Genomic DNA, 18,874 nt, shown 5'->3' with positions numbered 1-18,874 from the left:
TTATCATTTCATTTAGTATTTTTATATTAAGAGATTTACTACATTACGACTTTCCATGCAAATATCATTTGAAGTAGAGACCATCACTCCTTTGATCCTAATATATAATTTATCTTTAAAAAAGATGATGCTAATCCACTGTGGGAGTTTCATGGATTTTAAGTAGATAGTTCAGAAATTATAATTAGTTTACATATATTACTCCACACTTCTCACATTGTCTCCTGCTTTCAGCCATGGCACAAATTAGTAAGTTGGTACTTTGATGTTTGGCAGTCATGTGGCCACAGAACTAAGGCAAAATCAACTGAATATTATCCACAGGACTTAAATTTGGGGAAGTATGGCAGATCAGATGACCCAAAATGCCCATCTAAATGGAACACCTAAACCTACTGGATGAAAAAGTTAAAAACTATTTTTTTTAATATGAAAGACTGAGTTGATGTTAAAGTGTGAGAAATCCTGGGGGTAAGAAAAAAAGAGTAAAAATCCAGAGATGTCATCGAGCACTAAGGCTGACATTAACTTTGGAGGTATCAACTCATTGTTAATGGGGCATCAACTCATTGTTAAAAGTTTGTTCTTTTTCTTATCACAGGAAATCATATTACAATAGCAAGTGCCAGAATAAGTGGGAAAATATTTGAAGGCATCCATATGTAACCTCATAAAAACATTCATTTTATTTATTTCATGACATAAGAAAATAGAATATAAAGTATTAAATATTAAATATATTGAACATAAATTAAATATTAAATATACTTAATTTGTATGAATCATACCATAAAATATTTGTAAATATTTTAACAATAACATGAGCTTCCTTTCAGGAACACTTTTTTTCTTTAATGTTTATGTTTGAGATGGCTGCATTGTAATTCCTGATCAAAACTTCTAATGATGTCCTCTTCAAAAATCTTACCATAGATAAGTAGGTTTTTTTTTTTTCCATGAAAGTTTGTAGCACTTAAAAAGTTAATCAGGTTGCTAAAAACTATAAGAGCAAAGATGCAAAGAAAATAGAAGGAAAAGGTTTTATATTTATTTATATAAAACAGAAGAATGTAATGGAGAACAAAAAAGTTATATTTGCTTAAGAAGACTAATAAATCTAACAAATATTTAGCAAAATCGATTTAAAGAAAATAGAAAAGACACAACTCAAACTGCTAGAGTATATTGTGAACAACTTTACGCCAATACATTTGAAAATACAGATGTAATGGAAAAAATTCTAGAAAAACATCTTTACAAACTGACTTTTAATGTTGAGGTTGTATATATACATATATTCTGGAGAGTAATCCTCTGTGCAAAGAGTATCTGGTAAAGATTTTCTCCCATTCTGTAGGTTGTCTATTCACTCTGTTAACTTCCTTTGCTGTGGAGAAGATTTTTATTTTGATATCCTTCCATTTATTGATTCTTTCTCTTATTTTTTGAGCTAGAGGGTATTATTCAGGAAATCTTTGCCTACGCCTCTATGTTGAAGTGTTTCCTCTATTTTTTTTTTCCAAACAGTTGCAGTTGTGGTCTTATACTTAGGTCTTTGATCCATTTTGCATTGTACAGGGTGAGATATAGGGATCTAGTTTCATTCTTCTATATCCAGAGTTCTCATACCAATTGTTCAAGGGGTTGTCTTATCTCCAATGTATATTTTTAGTACTTTTAACAAGAATCAGATGGTTGTAGTTGTGGGGGTTTGTCTCTGTGTCTTATTCTATTCCACTGGTCTACATGTTTGTTTTTATGCCAGTACCATGCTGTTTCTGTTACTCTGACTCTGTAGTATAATTTGAAATCAGGTATTGTGATGCCTCCAGTATTGCTCTTTTTGCTCAAGATTTCACTGGCTATTCTGGGTCTTTTGTTCTTCCATATGAATTTTAGGATTATTTCTTCTATCAGAACAAACACTTCTCAAAGGAAGAAGTACAAATGGCCAAGAATTACATAAAATATGTTCAACATCTTTAGCAATCAGGGAAATGCAAAACAAAACAACACTCAGACTTCACCTCATTCCACTTAAAATGGCAATCACCAAAAATGCAAATAATAATAAATACACGTGAGGATACAAGGAAAAAAGAACTTTTATACACTGTTGGTGGGAAAGCAAGTTGGTACAACCACTATGGAAATCAGTATGGCAGTTACTCAAAAGCTAAAATTAGAATGGCCATATGATCCAGCTATAGCACTCCTTGGTATTTATCCAAAAGAATTAAACTCAGCAGACTTTAGAGATACATTAATTCCCATGTTTACTGCAGCACAATAGCCAAGTTATGGAATCAGCCTATGTGTCCATCAACAGATGAATGTATAAGAACAAAGCAATACACACACATGGAGTTTTATTTAGCCATAATGAAGAACAAAATTATGTCATTTGAAGGAAAATAGATGGAACTGGAGATCTTAATGTTGAATGAAATGAATCAGATTCAGAAAGAAAAATATCATATGCTTTCTCTCCTATGTGAAAGCTAAAGAGGAAAAAAAAAGGACACCATGAAAGTAGAAGGAAGAACATTAGGGCAGAGGAAGGGGATGGGGAAGGGAGGAGAGGAAGGTGTAGGAGGTACTGGTGGGTGAAACTGATCAAATTATATTTTTATGTATGTGTGAATATGCCACAATGAAACCCACCATTCTGTATAATTTATGTGCACCAAGAAAAAAAAGAAAAAAATTGAATGATTCTGTAACAAAGAAAGAAATATAATCAGTCATTTAAAATCTTGTTACACAGAAACAGAGGCTCAGACAGTTTTACAAGATAACTCTATTAAACATTCAAGGAACAGATCATTCCAATCACACACAAATTCTTTCAAAGAGCAGGAAAAGAAGAGAGACATCTCAACTTTTATGAATCTTATATAACCATGATATGCAAACTATATAAAGACAGTATGACAAATAGGAAAGTAAAAGACCAACCTTGCCCCATTAAAAATACTATAAAAATAATAAAATATTAGAGTCTGAGTCTTATGACCGATGGCAAGGTTGGCATTATTTTTTTAGTGCATGATAACTTCAGCATTCAAAAATGCAAGATTATAATTAATCTCAGCAGCATATATTAATTCAGAAAAGTAATTTGATAATCTCAATAGAAGTAGAAAATGCTTTCAATACAACATACATTCAGAATTTTGAAACTTCTTGTCAATGGAGGAATATATAGGAACTTCTTTAACCTAATAAACAGTATTTGTAAGTGGTAAATGTTTACACCATATGTTACACTGTGATGAAATATTAAAACATTTTCTTTAAAAATGGGAACAGATAAAATTAATGTGTTAGGAATATATACATTAAAGATAAAACTAAAGAAATGTAAAGTAATAACATAAAACTCAAGAAAAGAGACTACTTCTGGGTGGAAGGAGGATATAATCAGGACAGGAAGCAAGTGCATAAATGGTCATTTTATTATTCTTTAAAACACACAAACACATACACATGGGCATATACACACAAATGCAAAATGCATTAATAGTATATTTACAGATAAACTAAAATGATTTTTGCAAGGGTTAAACAAAACTAAAATAATAGCTAAACTATATAATAACTACAATTGAAATTTTAAAAACCTCCTTTCATTGTGTAAGTTCAAGATCGACCTCATATAAGTCATATTTCTATGCTAAACTTAGGTAGTACTTTAACATATTTGGGGGATAAATTCCAAATAAACTGTTCATATAATCATGAGACTAGCAGAAGAATTATATGTGAGATTCATTCTATTTCCTGATTAAATCTATCACAATTAAATTTTAGTGCTGAGGGACCACCACTCACAATCATAAGATTGGTTTTGTAGAGATCTTTTATTTTTTAAAAAGAAATTCTTTAATAGTAAGTGAAAGAAGGGAGAAACCCTTATCAAATAAACCCACTTGATTGCAGAACTTTCCCTCTTTGTTCTACGCATAACCAAAAAAATTCTAAGTGGTCTTACATCAATGCCAGTGTTCTGCATTGAGCTGCAGTGTCAGTACAGTTTCAGTTTTGTATTGGGCCTGTTCAGGTGCAGGCACTTTGGTGGGCACTGGACTCTTCTAGGGCATTGGGGCTAATAAAGGAAAATTCTGGTGAAGATTAAACAAAATGCTGAATATGGAATGGAAAAAAAGGGTTGATGTTGCACAGGAAAGAGTGTTTTTTGATGGTTTTCCTCTAAAGAACTCTCTGCACTTAGGTTCCAAAAAGAATATAGGAACCAGATTAGTTCATGTTCATGGGGGAGGATGTTATGGAAATGGAATTTGTGTATCCTTTGTGCAGTGTCCAGCAGAGAAAGCAGGCACTAATTCCTTCTTTGTTTTAAGAAAATGGAGATTGGTAGGAGCTGGTAATTAAATTAGGTGCCCACTTTCAGTTTTTTATTCTAAATATGAAGCATTATTCACCTATGTCAGTGGTTCATGTTCTGAGTTACCTTAAATATTATTCTTAAATATTAAAAAGTCCCTAAAGTTTCCCAAGAATTGAAATTTCCCATCCTGTTTCATTTTGGTTTTAGTTTTTAAAACATGTTCAAGGGTGCTGAAAAGACCCAACCACAATACATAGTTTATACCATTAAGACCAAAAGGCTGTTTAGAATAGTGAGGTTCTGAATTCCTCAACTTCTTTTCAAATCGCCAGTGACCTGCCCAAGTATTCCCAACCGTCCAACTCCTGGCTAAGAAACAATAGTCAAAATGTCCTGATGGGGGAAGACCATGCCAATTAGTCCTCTAAAAAGTAGGCCACTGGGAGTCACACCAGCTTCTTCAAAGTTAGATAAATTATAGAAAGTGATTTCAAAGAGGTGTGCAGAAATACCCAGAGAGATGGCTTTTTCTTGTAGGGAAAGGAATTTTCCCTTCTACCACATGCATTCTGATGAATCCTTTTTCTTATTCTTTGTCAGTCTTCATAATTTATCCTCCACCATTCCTCCCCTAAAATGTTATCCTACAAAGTAACAGCAGTGAGAACATGACTCTGGACCTGACCCTATAAAAGGCTAGGTTCTGAGAAGTACAAGATGACAGGACTGGAGCTCCCTCTAGAGCCCATCCAGCCATCAATGGAGGGGTCTTCAGTAAAGTGAACTAGGGCTGGGTGGATCCTGGCCTTTTCCCCAGTCCAGCTCATCTCACTAGACAGCAGTTTCCAAAAGACAGAGAGGTCTAGAAGAGCAGAGCTAATGACTATGATCTACAGGACTGCTCATCAATGCTCACCAAGTCTCCAGAAACAGAGTTCTGATCAGGCATGCTTATCCAATAAATTCTCTTGTCAACATCTACACCGGATATTTACCACGAAAGGGATCTTGATAACATATAGAGCAGAGAATGTTCATTTGCTCATTGTTCAACCCAGTGGTTTGAATCACAGTCATAGATATAGTCATTGCAAACTGATATTGTAATGTATAACAACCTGATGACTCTAAACATAAAATGGAAACAACAACAATTTTTAAAACATTTTAGAAAAGAAAGAAATACAAAGAATCAACATGTTAATGAAAAACTGAGCAACACAATCTCTATTTCAGCACATTTCCTTCCATGCCTAGGGAAGAAAAGATTTACAACTAAAATATAGAGAAACCCAATTTTTAATCTAGCTACATTCAAAATAGCACAGAAAAAAATGCTACTTCTAAATTGTTACATGATGTTATTAGAGATCAAAAATATTCAGTTTTGTTTTGATAACTGTGAAAAGGAAATAATTTTGATAATTTTTCTCTATATTAGGGGAAACTTAAGAATACCTAAGTGCTTGAGTCTTGACACAATCAATGAATTGGTCCAAGCAGTTTTCAAAATGTGGCTTTCTTTTTTCAAGTTGGTTCAGATGAAGTTGTAAAGCAGTTCAAAAATGTATTCAAAACACATTCCTGTTACTTTGAGTCATTACTCCACACAAATAAAATGGAAAGGGCAAGAACTATTAACACAAAATTAAAATCTTAACTGAATATGGCGTTTTGTTAGTAAGGTACAAAATCCATTATAGGAATCACAATGGCAGTTTTGTAACACTATGTAATTTATAAAAGGCACCCACAGCCATTTTCTTCCTTGTCCTCAGAACAAGGTAGACCAGTAGATAAAAATTATGCTCAAATGTCCTTCATTAGGTTGCACATTGTGAGTTTAATTTTTCTGCCTTTTAAAATGTTGTGAATACTAGCCACTCTTCCAATGATCTCTTCAGTGTTGTTGCAACAATAGTAAGTAACGTATTTTGAGTGCTAACTATGTGGTAGCTTCAGTTTTAAGTGTTTTATGTGCATTAATTCAATATCCTAAGAACACAGAAGATAGATATTTCTATTTAAAATCTCACTGGATTGAGGAAATCTAACTCTGAACACACATCTGTCTGTCTAGGATTGTTCCCCACTTTCTTTCTGCTGTAATTTCATACTATCTTTGATGATTTTCCTAATATTTACTTTCTTGGTACACACACAGCCATACTTGTTAGTAGATGATACAGGGTTTTTTTTCCCCCCTTGTTTTGTTTTGCTTTGTTTTAATATGGGGTCTTACTATGTTGCCCAGGTTGGTCTTGAACTTGTGGGCTTAAGTGATTCTCTCACCTTAGCCTCCCCAGTATTTGGGACTAGAGGTGTGTGCCACCACTCCTGGCTATATGATAAAATGATAAAATTTTACTATCCACGGTTTGCTCATTCTATTTCTCTCTCTCTCTCTCTCTCTCTCTCTCTCACACACACACACACACACACACACACACACACACACACAAAATTATATAAGCCTTAGAAAATAAAGAAAAAGAAAAGTCAGGAATAGTTAGATGACTTGCCCAAAATCATCCAGTCAATAAGTTGCCAAGTCAAGATGTAAACATGCTGACTATATACTCTCAGTTCCCCTTTCTCACCCTGATGTCTCCAGAAGTGCCCAAGTCCTGGAAGGAATTGTGTTTGTGATTTAGCAATTCTGTCAAACATCTCCACTTTCATGACCACCTTTAATAACTTTAATAAACAATTCTATTGGGAACATTTCTGCATTTGATGCAGGGAAGATATGGATGACACAGAGCCAGTAAACTGGACATTAACACTGTCTTATATAATTAACAGCCTAAGATTAATGCCAATGATATCAGAAGTGTAACCAAGGAGATGCCATGGGACAACCACCACCACAAGTCATGATTTAGAGAAATGAAGAGGACATAATGAGGGACACCTCATCATACCTGAGAAAAGGGAAGTTTGGTAATCAGGTAGATAATTATTTTCTTGTAAATAGTAGCTCCTTTCCTTCATGATGACACAGAATAGTGAAAATGGATATTAAAGACTTGTCCCAAAACTGTAAACTGGGCTGGGAGGCAAAAAATGTGGTAGGCATGGCACTGCACTCATAATTAGATGTCTGTTAATCTTAGTTTAACCAAAGTGTTATTTTGGCAAGATTCTTAACTTCTCTTACTGTAGGGAAGGGAGTTCTGAATTTGCCTCAAACCACTTATTAGCTCTGTGACCTTGCACAATTTTTAAGCTTCAATTTCTTCATCTGCAAAGTAGGCATAATACTTACCTTATAGGTTATTATAAGAGTTAAATAAAATAAAGATTTCACAATTGGTAGTTGCTCCATAGTTGTTATCTACCATTATTATTTCTTTATCAAGAAAATAGAAGATTGTGTTAAATGATTTTTAATAGCTCTCCAACTTCCAAATGCCCATGAGTCCTATTTGGCATTAAGTTAGGTACATTTGTTCAAATTGGGATTTTGTTATTGTTTTGTTTTTAGCTATTGTTTCTCAGAAGTGAACCATGCCGTTTTTTTATAGCACAGAGGATCAATCAAATCACATCTGGAAAAACAATTCTAATTTTCAGTCAATTCACAATCTAATTGATACACATTGGCAATAAAAGTCATATATGGAGGTAAGAAAAATAAACCAAAGGAAATGTTTCAAATTGCTTAGGTCAAGTATATTCTATCTAATCTACCTTCTCATACAAAATTACTTATGAATGGTGTAAATCTTTCAAAAACTTCCAAAGAGGAGATAATTACTTTTCTTAATTCATACTAAATCATCTCTTCTCTGGAAGTCTTTCAAACATTTTGATTACAGTCAATAAGTAATACATTTCACATTATAACCTAGTACATGTAAGTATATGTGCAAGTATGTAAAAATAAGTTTTATAAAATCCTTATTATCTTCATTGCATTCCTATTTTCTATTCTATTTTAATCCAAGTTCTAATGTTAATTATGATCTACTAAGCTGATATCACAGCCATTAAAGGGTTGCAAACCATAGCTTTCAAAACACTACATTACAAGTATTCCTTTCTCTATGAAGGTTTTTGTAACACACCAGGTGATCAGTACTATGCCATTTCCCATCAGCTGATTAAAATGTAGATCTTCTGTTAACCAATATTTGGCATCATACAGGTCCACAATGTCACTGGTTATTAATAATCTGAAATTTAGATGACTTAATCTAGTGTGAATCTATATGTTCTTAAAATGCTCAGAAAATATATTCACCCAAATATTCACTGTAAATCTTTTCTCAACCAAGGCATTATAGGAATCAATTTAACCTCACAGTCTGCAACTACATTTTTCAAAGAGAAACTGTACAACCATTTTTCTTCAAATCTTACAATGACCTTTTCTTTCTTATGTTGGCATATTTTAATTCTTCTCAATATTTCCATCTGCCATACAAGAAATTTGATCATCTCTGCCTTTGAATAACTTGATCTTAGAGTCTATATTAATTTCCTGGATGGAGGTCAGAGCCATAATTTTTCTTTCTTGGTAACACATTTGCACGCACCTCTCCACCATAAACACATATTCCCTCTCAACTGCTTGACCTGTGCCAATACACTTTTATGACATTGATGATGTCAAATTCAACAGGCTTTTAATGTTATCAAATTCTACAGGGTTTTCAATCTTGAATTTCATTGTCTGTTTTCTATTCATACTTCATTTATTTTTGGTGTCACTATTCTATGTCCCTGTCATTTTTCACAGCTGGATCTGTTTTTTGTTTGTCAAATACTGAGCTTTCCATCAACGATGATACATACATATTTCCCATTCCAATTCCACAACACCTCACTTTTTTTGTTTGTTCCTGGGGATTGATCCCAGGGGTGTTTTAGCACTGAGCTATTTTGAGACAGGGTCTCCCTATGTTGCTGAGGCTAGTCTCAAATTTCCAATCCTCCTGCCTCATCCTCCCGAAATGGTGGGCATTACAGGCATGCCCCACCATGCCTAGAGGCACCTCACTCTTGATCTTCATTGATACCAACTAAGGACCATGCAGAATATTCCTTCCCTCTCATCCCTAGACTTCCAAAATCAGTCTCCAGGCACTTAAATAATTGGCCCTATGATGCATTGCTTGGTTTCCCTTCAAAATCATCTTTTCCATTGTTTTCTAATATGGCAAAGACTGTGGAGAATGCTGATTAGTTAAGTTCCACATGTCTGCTTCCGAGTTAAGGCTGCTTTTCAGATCTGCAACTATTTACTATTCATTTCCATTACCTTTCACTACTCTTCCACTAGGCCCTTCATTGATAGGTCCTAATCTCAACATTTCAGGCAGTCAGAAAACTAATTTCACTCGGATTATCATTCAGGATCTTTCCTCTTGTTGACCACACAAAAATAACCCCTACCATGCTGCAGACCTTGGTCTCAGTAAGCTGGGAAAGATGTCAAAACCCAGGTTCTGCAATTCCATGCCAGCAAATCTACTGCAGAAAGGTTTGATTTCTTCTTTTACTCTTTCCAATAGTAGTCAGACATGGTTCACATCTATATTAGTCAAAAATTATGTCTCTTCCTCTTGCAAGCCACTCATTTTTTCCACTTTTAACAGAGGAGATGAGAAAGATGCTCACAATTACATTTAGGACAATTTAAACTCTGAATAGTACAGGACCCTGTGCCATAGTCATACTTTAAGAGCTTATGTCTTTAATTTTGTCAGCATTCAGGGTGCTCGGAGAGGTTGTTTATTTCTTTCTTTTAAATGCTCCAGTGACTTTTCATAATAGCACTATGTTTAAGTAATCAAATAATTTATCTAGTATTGCTATATGAAGCAGCCTCTTACTGTCATTAATATCTCCTTGTTATTATTAAGAATAAAGGTCATTGTGTTGGTCTTTCCCTATATCAAATAAAAATGGATTCATTATAAGTAAAATTCACATTAATTAAATCTAGTGCTGACCCACAAAGTTCAGATATATTATGGAAGTTATACTTTAAAACTAGCTCAGTTATCATGCTATTAAGCCCCCAAATTAGAATTCTTCTGGAATTCTTTGCTTCACGCCAGGGTGAGCCAAAATTCTCTCTACTTCTCTCCCATAGTTTATCTCCTCACACCACACAGGGAAGTGCACTGAGCCACACATTGCAACTCTAGCTATATGCTCTGCTGGGTTGTTTTTTTTTTTTTTTTTTTTTTCCATTTAAAATTTTGCTCACTTTGAAAGTTGTCTGAGGTAAGTGCAATATACTAACCTGACCATCTGCACTCTTTGCTGGGTCATAGCATCATTTCAGAGAAAAGCAATAATTACCAAATAGACATTTTCATGTCAAGCATCTAATATTCCTCCCTTTGGGTAGGTTTTTATTATATTTATTATTTATTTACAGACAGGTAAGCATCTTGTTAACATTTTTACAGAGAAAAGGGGCTGCTATTCAGATCTACAACTAGGGGAAAAAAAACTCCTAATAATGTATCATATGGGTTATATGGGACCTGTTACTTTTTTACAGATCTTCACTCAAAATTTAGCTGTTATCAAAATTGTTTGTTTTGACATTCATATTAATATATTTTCCAACATCTCTTCGATTGTCACATTCCTTGTCACGCTACATATAAGAAAAAGAAACAGTTTCTAAAATTATTTCAACTTTTTCTTACAAGTTTGGTTTGGTAAATAGAAAGTCATTTTTAAATGAATTTTTAAACTGACAGATAAAATTATATACACCATAAGTGGAATAGGTTGTTAAAAAATAAAAACTTCCCTTGATAGCAGAGTACTTTCTTCCTTCTGTACCTGAGACAATGTTTACGATGCTCTGTCAGGGTAAAAAGCTTTTGTCAGAGCATTCTATAGCACTGAATTCAGTCAGGATGGATTAACAGCTTTCTGAGGTAAGAATCTACTTTCTCACACTGCTCAGAACTAATCAGATGGTAAGGTCTGGGGCTTGTCCTGAACACTGAGTCTTCACTTGAGTAAATCCCAAGCTTGTACCCTCTTCAGGGCAGGTTCCCTGCCACTCCAAGGAGAGCACATCTGCAATAATGCACAGTAAGAAGAAATAGGAAAGTGGAGAAAAGATACCCTCTTCTCTGGTCCTGATTGCTCCTGAAGTGCAAAAGGAAATCCAACATGGAAGAGGTTCTTGCTGTGCATGAAAGAAAGCCTAATCTCCTGATTCTTACATAAAACCACCATTTTGAATTTTTTCTTCATGAGAAACTAAGTGGAAGGGAAATTTGTCTAAAGTCTGAGATATGATTATCTTCCAAGTAGTATAATAAAAATTTCTACCAATATATAAGGAAAGTCTCCATTTGGGAAAAAGTTCCTCACGAATTAGGCTGTCATGTCACAGCCATTGCTAGTAAAGAATAGGGAAGAGTTCTTTCACTGTGGTCACTGCTGATGCCATTGAGCAAGATAAGCATGGTTTTCAAGGTACACAGCATTGCCTTTTCACCACAGTATGTAGGAAATTTAAGATCACTCCTTCCTACTTTGTTTTCTTCACCCCATTAATCATTGTTTTTTTCATTAATTAAGTCAATGAAAGTGTACTGGATATCTACTGTGTGCTAGACAAACACATAAACTACAATGTGCCAGGATACAGCAATAACAACAAGAAAACAACAGCAACCATACCTACACTCACACAGGGCTTGCTTGCTATGAGCCGGGCACTAAGTATACACATTAGTTCACTTAATCCTTGCACTAATCTCCTGAAGTAGGTAAAGTTAGAAGCCTATTTTCAGATGAGCAACTTACATACAGAAAGATTAATTCCCAGGCTGCATAGTCAGTGTCAGATCCAGGCTTCAAACCTGTATCTTTTAACTGCAATGTCCATGCTCTTGACCTCTATACCATATAAAGAAAACAAACAAGGCCTTAGGGAACTTTCAGGGTACTGGAGAAGAACATTAAACAAACACACAAACAGCCTCTAATTTCAAATGCTGATGAGATCAATAAGAGGAGGGTACTATGTGAGAGGATGGTATAACATTGCAGAGGCTCTTCTTGCAGGCTAGGAAATGCAGTGATGATCTTTAGTGATTCTCACCTCACCTAACTGACAAAGTTATAAATTTAAGAAAGTAAACCAGCTAAAATAAATCTGGGGAGGAGCTGGGATTGTGGCTCAGTGGTAGAGTGCTTGCCTAGAACATGTGAGGCACTGGGTTCCATCCCCAGCACCACATTAAAAAAACTAAATGAACAAAATAAAGGTATAAAAAAAAATGGGAAACAAAGACTGGGAGGTTGGAAGGAATTTACTAAACAATTTGGTTTTTAAAACTTGCCATCTTGATTGTCCTTCTTTTTGATATATTCAGAATGATGAGGAATCTGGAAAACACAATCCACTTCTGTTCTTAACCCTCTGGGAAAATCTATTCTTCATAAATGAAAGTACCTCCTCATCTGCTACTTTCCACCACCTTCTCATTTGCTGCCTTCCACCAAAAAATCCATGGTGAATTCAAAACCTTAAGGTCTACCTTAATATTATCATATAAAATATATGATGATATAATACATATAAGTATATATATGTATATGCACATGTATATATATAGAGAGAAAGGGAGGTCAGGGTATTTCATTGGTCTAAAATCTTGAATACACAGGCTCCTGGAAACAATTCAAGATATTGCTTACTGTCAGTAAAACAAACAAAACATCTCTATGTTATTTGGCAATTAGTAGACTAGAACAGACTAAAATCCTGTTTTAAAGAAAAAAGGAACAGAAACAAAGAATCAAGTTCCAAGGACAAAATTCCCTTTTTATATTGATTTAACAACAACACACCCCAACCCCCAAAAAAGAAACCTAGACTTTGTTACCTTACTTGACCAATTATAAATCTACTTCTTCCTTATGGTGTTAAAGAACTCACACGGAAAAAAAAAAAAAAAAAAAAAGTTTTTCTTCTTAGGAAGTTATCTGACTATAGATTTAGGATAGTTCTGTATCTTTGATTGTCATTATTTATTTCTTATGTCTTCTGTCCTTAAATCAGGCATGTTCTCAAAGGACAGGATTTTACCCAAAGGTATTGTGACATATTTGCTCTTAGTTCTGTGTTTCCAAGCTTCTCTCTTCTGAGGTTGATAATGACTTAAAGAGACAAGGGAGAGGGCAAAGTGTTCTTAATGGTGGCAATAATTATATGTGTATCACATATCTAGATAGATAAGCAACATCACTTCCAGGTCCAATAAATTAAGTAATTTTTATGGTTCATTATTCGGAGTCATAAAAAGAATAATTTTTGATATTATATTGTCACAAGAAGGTCTTTGCATCATTTTAATGTATCATTCCCTGTAGGATTTTATATTTTACTTGGCTCTGATTTGTGATATTACTACATTAAAATGCTTAGGTAACTAAATATTTGAGTTAATTACTTGACTTCCAATGAGGATTCAACAGTCTCTAGTAAGAACATGGTACATTAGGTCTCATCTTTCATATGCAGCAAATTAACTTGAGATTAGCCTAGGTAAACTATAAGCATAAGAAACCTATGTAATATTAAAGAGGTGTAGTCTAAAGGTTATAAGCTATACTTTCAAACAAACTTCAGGACATTATGTTAAGTTTCTTATTAGTGTTATGATATAAAATTTTTTAAAAATCAGAAACCATGTTAAGCATGAAATTCTTCAGAAATGTCATATATACCTCACTCTTTAAAAATCTGTGAATATAACTGAATTTGATTCATATATGACCCATCATCATAATCCATTCTTCTTTTATTAACATACTTCATTAATAAATAAGTAGAAGTAAACACTAAATAAATTGCAAATAAAGGTTTTTAAGAAGTACGCCACTTAAGGATCTGAACTTCTTGAAAAGTAAGTAAGTGCCCTTATATTCTTCTGTGATACAAAGGTTCTCATCATATTTTACATGACATGGAAACTAGAATAGCATATTGATGTCAAATATCTGAAAATAAGACATCATATTTCACTATCTCTGAATAAATTATTTGTATGTGCTCTATTTAAGGAAAGGAAAAGAAAAAATTATAATGGTTGTAGTTTGTACTAATTTCAAAGGTGGTAATTCATTCCCAAAGATCATCTTCTTTCTTTCCTTTTATTTAAATGTATGGAATATTAAACCTCATAAAAATAACATACTTAATAATATATTGTTGAGAAATCACCTACAAATTACTTTCAGAGCTATGAAAACAATTTAATTTGAATCACCAGTCTAAATAGGTCATTTAACTTAGAAAAATTAAAATTAGCTGTGCAGGGTCAATTCTTTTCCTAAAACATCTGCATCCTGTTTGTCCTATTCAAAGTCAAACCAGAGCTGTCAAGAACAACCATAATATATGAATGTATTCCAAATCTCAGAGTTAATCTGCTCTTGAAATATCTATAAAAGTTAACAATATATATGGGGGGAAATGAAAGTGAGGGAGTTCTTCAAGAAGTTGGGGGTGCAGGGACAAAAGGAGAAGGTGAACTCTTACATTTCAGGAAGGTGACAGCATATGGGAGGGGGATAGGCCTCATCTGGTGCTCATTTCTTGCTTTTCACATATATACTTTCACAATAAATGCAAGCCAAAATCCATCAAGACACACATAATACAAAACAAATGTTTCCACGCCAAGTTTAGACTTCCACAAGCTTTTCTTATATCAAACTAACGATATATAATCATGAAACAATGTTGTTTTCTGCCACCTTTAAGGATTTAATCACCGTATGACACTGATAAACTTGGGAATTAAATTCCTACTTCCCAGAAAACCTTCTCAGGAATAATAGAATAAGCAACAAAATCTTGAAACTAAGATCCTTAAAGACTAAGAACAATAAAATGAAACACAAATGAGAAAGTTTGGATGCCTGAGGCGTTCTATATTCCTCCACAACCAAATCACTCATAAAATCAAAAGGACCTCAACAATGTCGGAACACTAAGGTGTCAAAGATCCAAGGACCCTTGACTTCAGAAGGGCATGCAAGATTGCTGGCAGAGAGAAAGGCATCAGGGGAGCTACAGTAGGAGCCAGTTTTTTGTTGTTGTTGTTGTTGTTGTTGTTTTTTGTTTTGTTTTTTGTTTTTTTTCCAGGACTCTTCAAAGCCACCAGGAAGTGCATTTCTCCTTTCTGGTTTAAAAGTAACTTTGATGCTCAAAAGACAAAAAAAAAAAAAAAAAAAAAAAAGAAGAAGTACTTTCATATTCTCCAGCTGGCAACAATCTATCTACAAGTAGGGTGATCAGAGATGTTAATGAAACAGGTTTTCTATTTGCCACTTCCCTAACACCACTTTCCCAAAATGAGATTTTGAGAAATCTTGATTCCCTCAAGACGTCTGTTTTAAAGATTAAATGGAAGACCTTTGCTCTGACAAGGAAGCAAACTGAAGACTTGGCATTGGGGAATTGCTAAGGAACACTCTAAGCTACATTTTTCTTGAAAGGATGAAGCCCAAAACAATTAGGATTTATTCATCTCCAGATGGATTATAAAATATTTAAAATTGTCCAGGACAGAGAAAAACAATTTTACCTCAACTCCCCGCCCCCGCACAAACACAACACACACACACACACACACACACACACACACACACACACACGCACACACACAAACTATGAAGCAGAAGCAGAAATAGTCCCAGCGAGGGTCAGAGCTTGCTCCTTCCTCTACAATGTCTCCAAATCGGCTTTTCACCTCCCTGTGCCAGTTCCTCCGCGCCCCATAACCACCACCCAGCCCAACCTCTCTAAGCTGCCACTTCGCCGCCGCCCCCTGGTCCCGTAATCTTTAGTTCTGAGCCGACTCAGCCCAACAACCACTCTGCCTCCAGCGCGTCCCTCTGGGTGGCGTCCCTCGCACTTGGGAGGTTCTCGAAAGCCTCGGGACCGGCGCTAGTGCCCGGGTTGGGGAACCCCCGGGGTTCCGGCCTTTCAGGGCTTCTTCCCCCACACCCCTCAGCCCCAGAAAATTAAGTTGCCCGGCACCCCAAGACGCGCACAGACCCCATCCCTCCTAGTCCAGCCCCTCCCGGGCTCGAACGCCCAGGGGTCCCTCGCCTCCGCGGAGGTGAACGTGCACTCACCAGAGGTGAGCTGCATCCAGGCACATATCTTGTACACGGTGGCCGTGTTGCAGAAGAAGAAGAGGGTAAAGCAAACGATGCACGCGATGATGAGCATCATGGAGAGGCCGATGAAGAAGGAGGCGGCTTTGAAGGCGCCCGAGGGCAACGTGGAGAAGTCCGTAAAGCTGCCCCTGCAGGTCAGCTCCCGGGAGAAGCCGTTGCCGATGCAGTAGTGGAAGAGCCCGAAATAGCCGGCTTGCGGGGTGTCCACGCCGTCACCGATCCAGTAGGGCTGGATGAAGCACACCACGTTGACGATGGCAAAGCAGATGGTGAAGATGGCCCACAGCACGCCGATGGCCCGCGAGTTCCGCACATAGTTGGTGTGGTACAGCTTGGCAGCCTCCTGAGCCGGGAGCATCGCGGCAGCGGCGGCGGCAGCGGCAGCGGCTCCGGGCATTCTCCCCCTCCTCCTCCTCCGCCTCCCGGTCCTCCGCCTCCCCCCGCCTCTCGGCGCGCAGGAGACACACTCACGGAGCCGCGCGCGCTGCAACTCCCCTGCCTCCGCCTCAGCCCAACAGCACCAGTTCCAGAGTCTGCATCCTCGCTCCCGGAAGGAGGGCGGGGGAGCTCGGAGCACCCCTCTGGCTCGCCTGGCACTGCCTCCCGGCCCCCCTCCCTCCCTCCCTCCCGGCCCGGGCTCCAGTCCTCCTCACCACTCTCCACCCTTCTTCCCGCCGCCGCCGCTGCAGCTGCAGCAGCTGAAGGCGGCAAATCCCCCGCGCCCCCGGCTCTGTTCCCAGTCTCTGACCGGGCCCGCGCTGCCAGTGCCCAAGGCACCGAGGACCGCGGCGACCCTGGAACGCCCCTTCAGTGGCGGGCGCAAAGCAGAGAAGCGGGCCTGGAGTTTGTGGGGCGAGTGTAATCGAATGATGGGAACCGCAGCACCCACGGGAATCCCAGAGGAACCTCGGGATCCCGGCTGGTGTTAGGGGCCGGCCTAAGAGACTGATTCTGGGAGCATTTCATCGCCGCACAGCAACGTGCTTAGACCTCTGCTTCTTTGCAGAGGCGCGAGGGGCAACGCGGCAGGTGCAAGCGAGAAATGCCAAGTGAAAGCAGACATACTGCCCCCAAGAGATCTCCTCGTTACTACCACAGAACTGCCCACACCACTCCCCTACTCGCGCTAACTCCTCAGTTACTTCAGGTGGACAGGTAGAGAGAGACAGAAGTTGAGCAGGAGCTCGATAATCAATAATGTAAAAAGACAAACCTCAAGGTGGTTGCCTTAGCTTCTGCAGCCAAATGAACTATGGCCACTTGATGATACAGATTGTCTCTACCTCAAAACCTTCCCATGGGTGGGGGCTGTGTGGGCACGGAAGTGACCATGTCACAGAATTTTATAGTTTGTTTGAAAACAGGATAGTTTGGCCAGTGTTCCATTTATTACACAAACATTCATTGACAGTTGCTGTGTTAAGGATACAAAAAGGTGGCCACCAGATGATATTTTAATCGTCTAGGTATTTCCACTTCCCCCACGACCCAAAGCTTCAGTTAACCAGAGTTGTTTTCAGGGCACTTTTCCCTGATGATCTGTATATGATTCCTTACAATTTCACGGAGCATTGCTGTTGTATGCCTATGCCTTATGCTGTTTCCTTTGTTTATTTTAAGCCCCCTGCCTTTTCCAGGCTTCCAATTGCTCTTTTAACAGTCCCTCTCTTTCAAACTTCACTTCTTTATTTTTGTTGAGGTTTTTTTTTTTTTTTTTTTTTTTTTTTCCCTCTGACTCCGATATAAAGAAATATGTAACCCCCCTGTAAAACGAGATTCCTCAATAGCAGGAATAGATTTTGGCAACAAACCGTTTTGAGCTATATGACCACTGAATTCTCTAAGTAAAAAGAAGAGAACTCGGATAGAATCTGATCCCTAATTCTATACTCAGTTGGCTATATAAATGACTAGTCAATGGAAGAAGAGTCAGACCTTAAATGATGAGGTTTCATCATGCTCTTCATTCGAGAGCCTGAGAATGTGAGATTGCCTGGAGAGACAGAGGCTGCTAGTGGAACTTGGGATATGGGACACACAAAAGATAATAAAGGGCAGCTGCTGCAACTGGGAAAAATTTTAAAGTGTAAGTGTGCAAAACTTACATTCAGCTTTTCCTGTGGGAGAGGAATTCACATATCATAGTTCAAGGTCCATCAGACTGGGCTTTGAAAATCAATAGAGGATAGAATTAGCATGGGACATGTAAGTGAAAGCCAATAAGAATTTCTAGCAAGTGTGATTGTAAATGCTCAGAAAGTCTTTAAAATATCAGAGGCATTTGGGGGAGGTGAGGAAGATGACCTAAATATGACCAGCCCAATACAACACTTGCGAGTC

The 18,874-nt window shown here is 37.2% G+C and overlaps 1 protein-coding gene across 2 annotated transcripts in view; it reads right to left on the bottom strand.

Annotated features, from left to right (window-relative positions):
• Positions 1-17,020, bottom strand: part of Lhfpl3 (LHFPL tetraspan subfamily member 3) — a 546,343-nt gene extending 529,323 nt beyond the window's left edge. For both annotated transcript variants that reach the window (XM_047562824.1, XM_047562823.1), the window contains exon 1: positions 16,490-17,020. In XM_047562824.1, coding sequence (XP_047418780.1) covers positions 16,490-16,931 — 442 coding nt within the window. In that variant the 5' untranslated portion in view covers positions 16,932-17,020. The remainder of the gene's footprint in view (positions 1-16,489) is intronic.
• Positions 17,021-18,874: the final 1,854 nt, after the last annotated feature.

This window comes from Sciurus carolinensis, chromosome 8 (assembly GCF_902686445.1).
Source record: "Sciurus carolinensis chromosome 8, mSciCar1.2, whole genome shotgun sequence".
NCBI lineage: Eukaryota > Metazoa > Chordata > Mammalia > Rodentia > Sciuridae > Sciurus > Sciurus carolinensis.
This window is presented reverse-complemented; position numbering and strand designations above follow the sequence as displayed.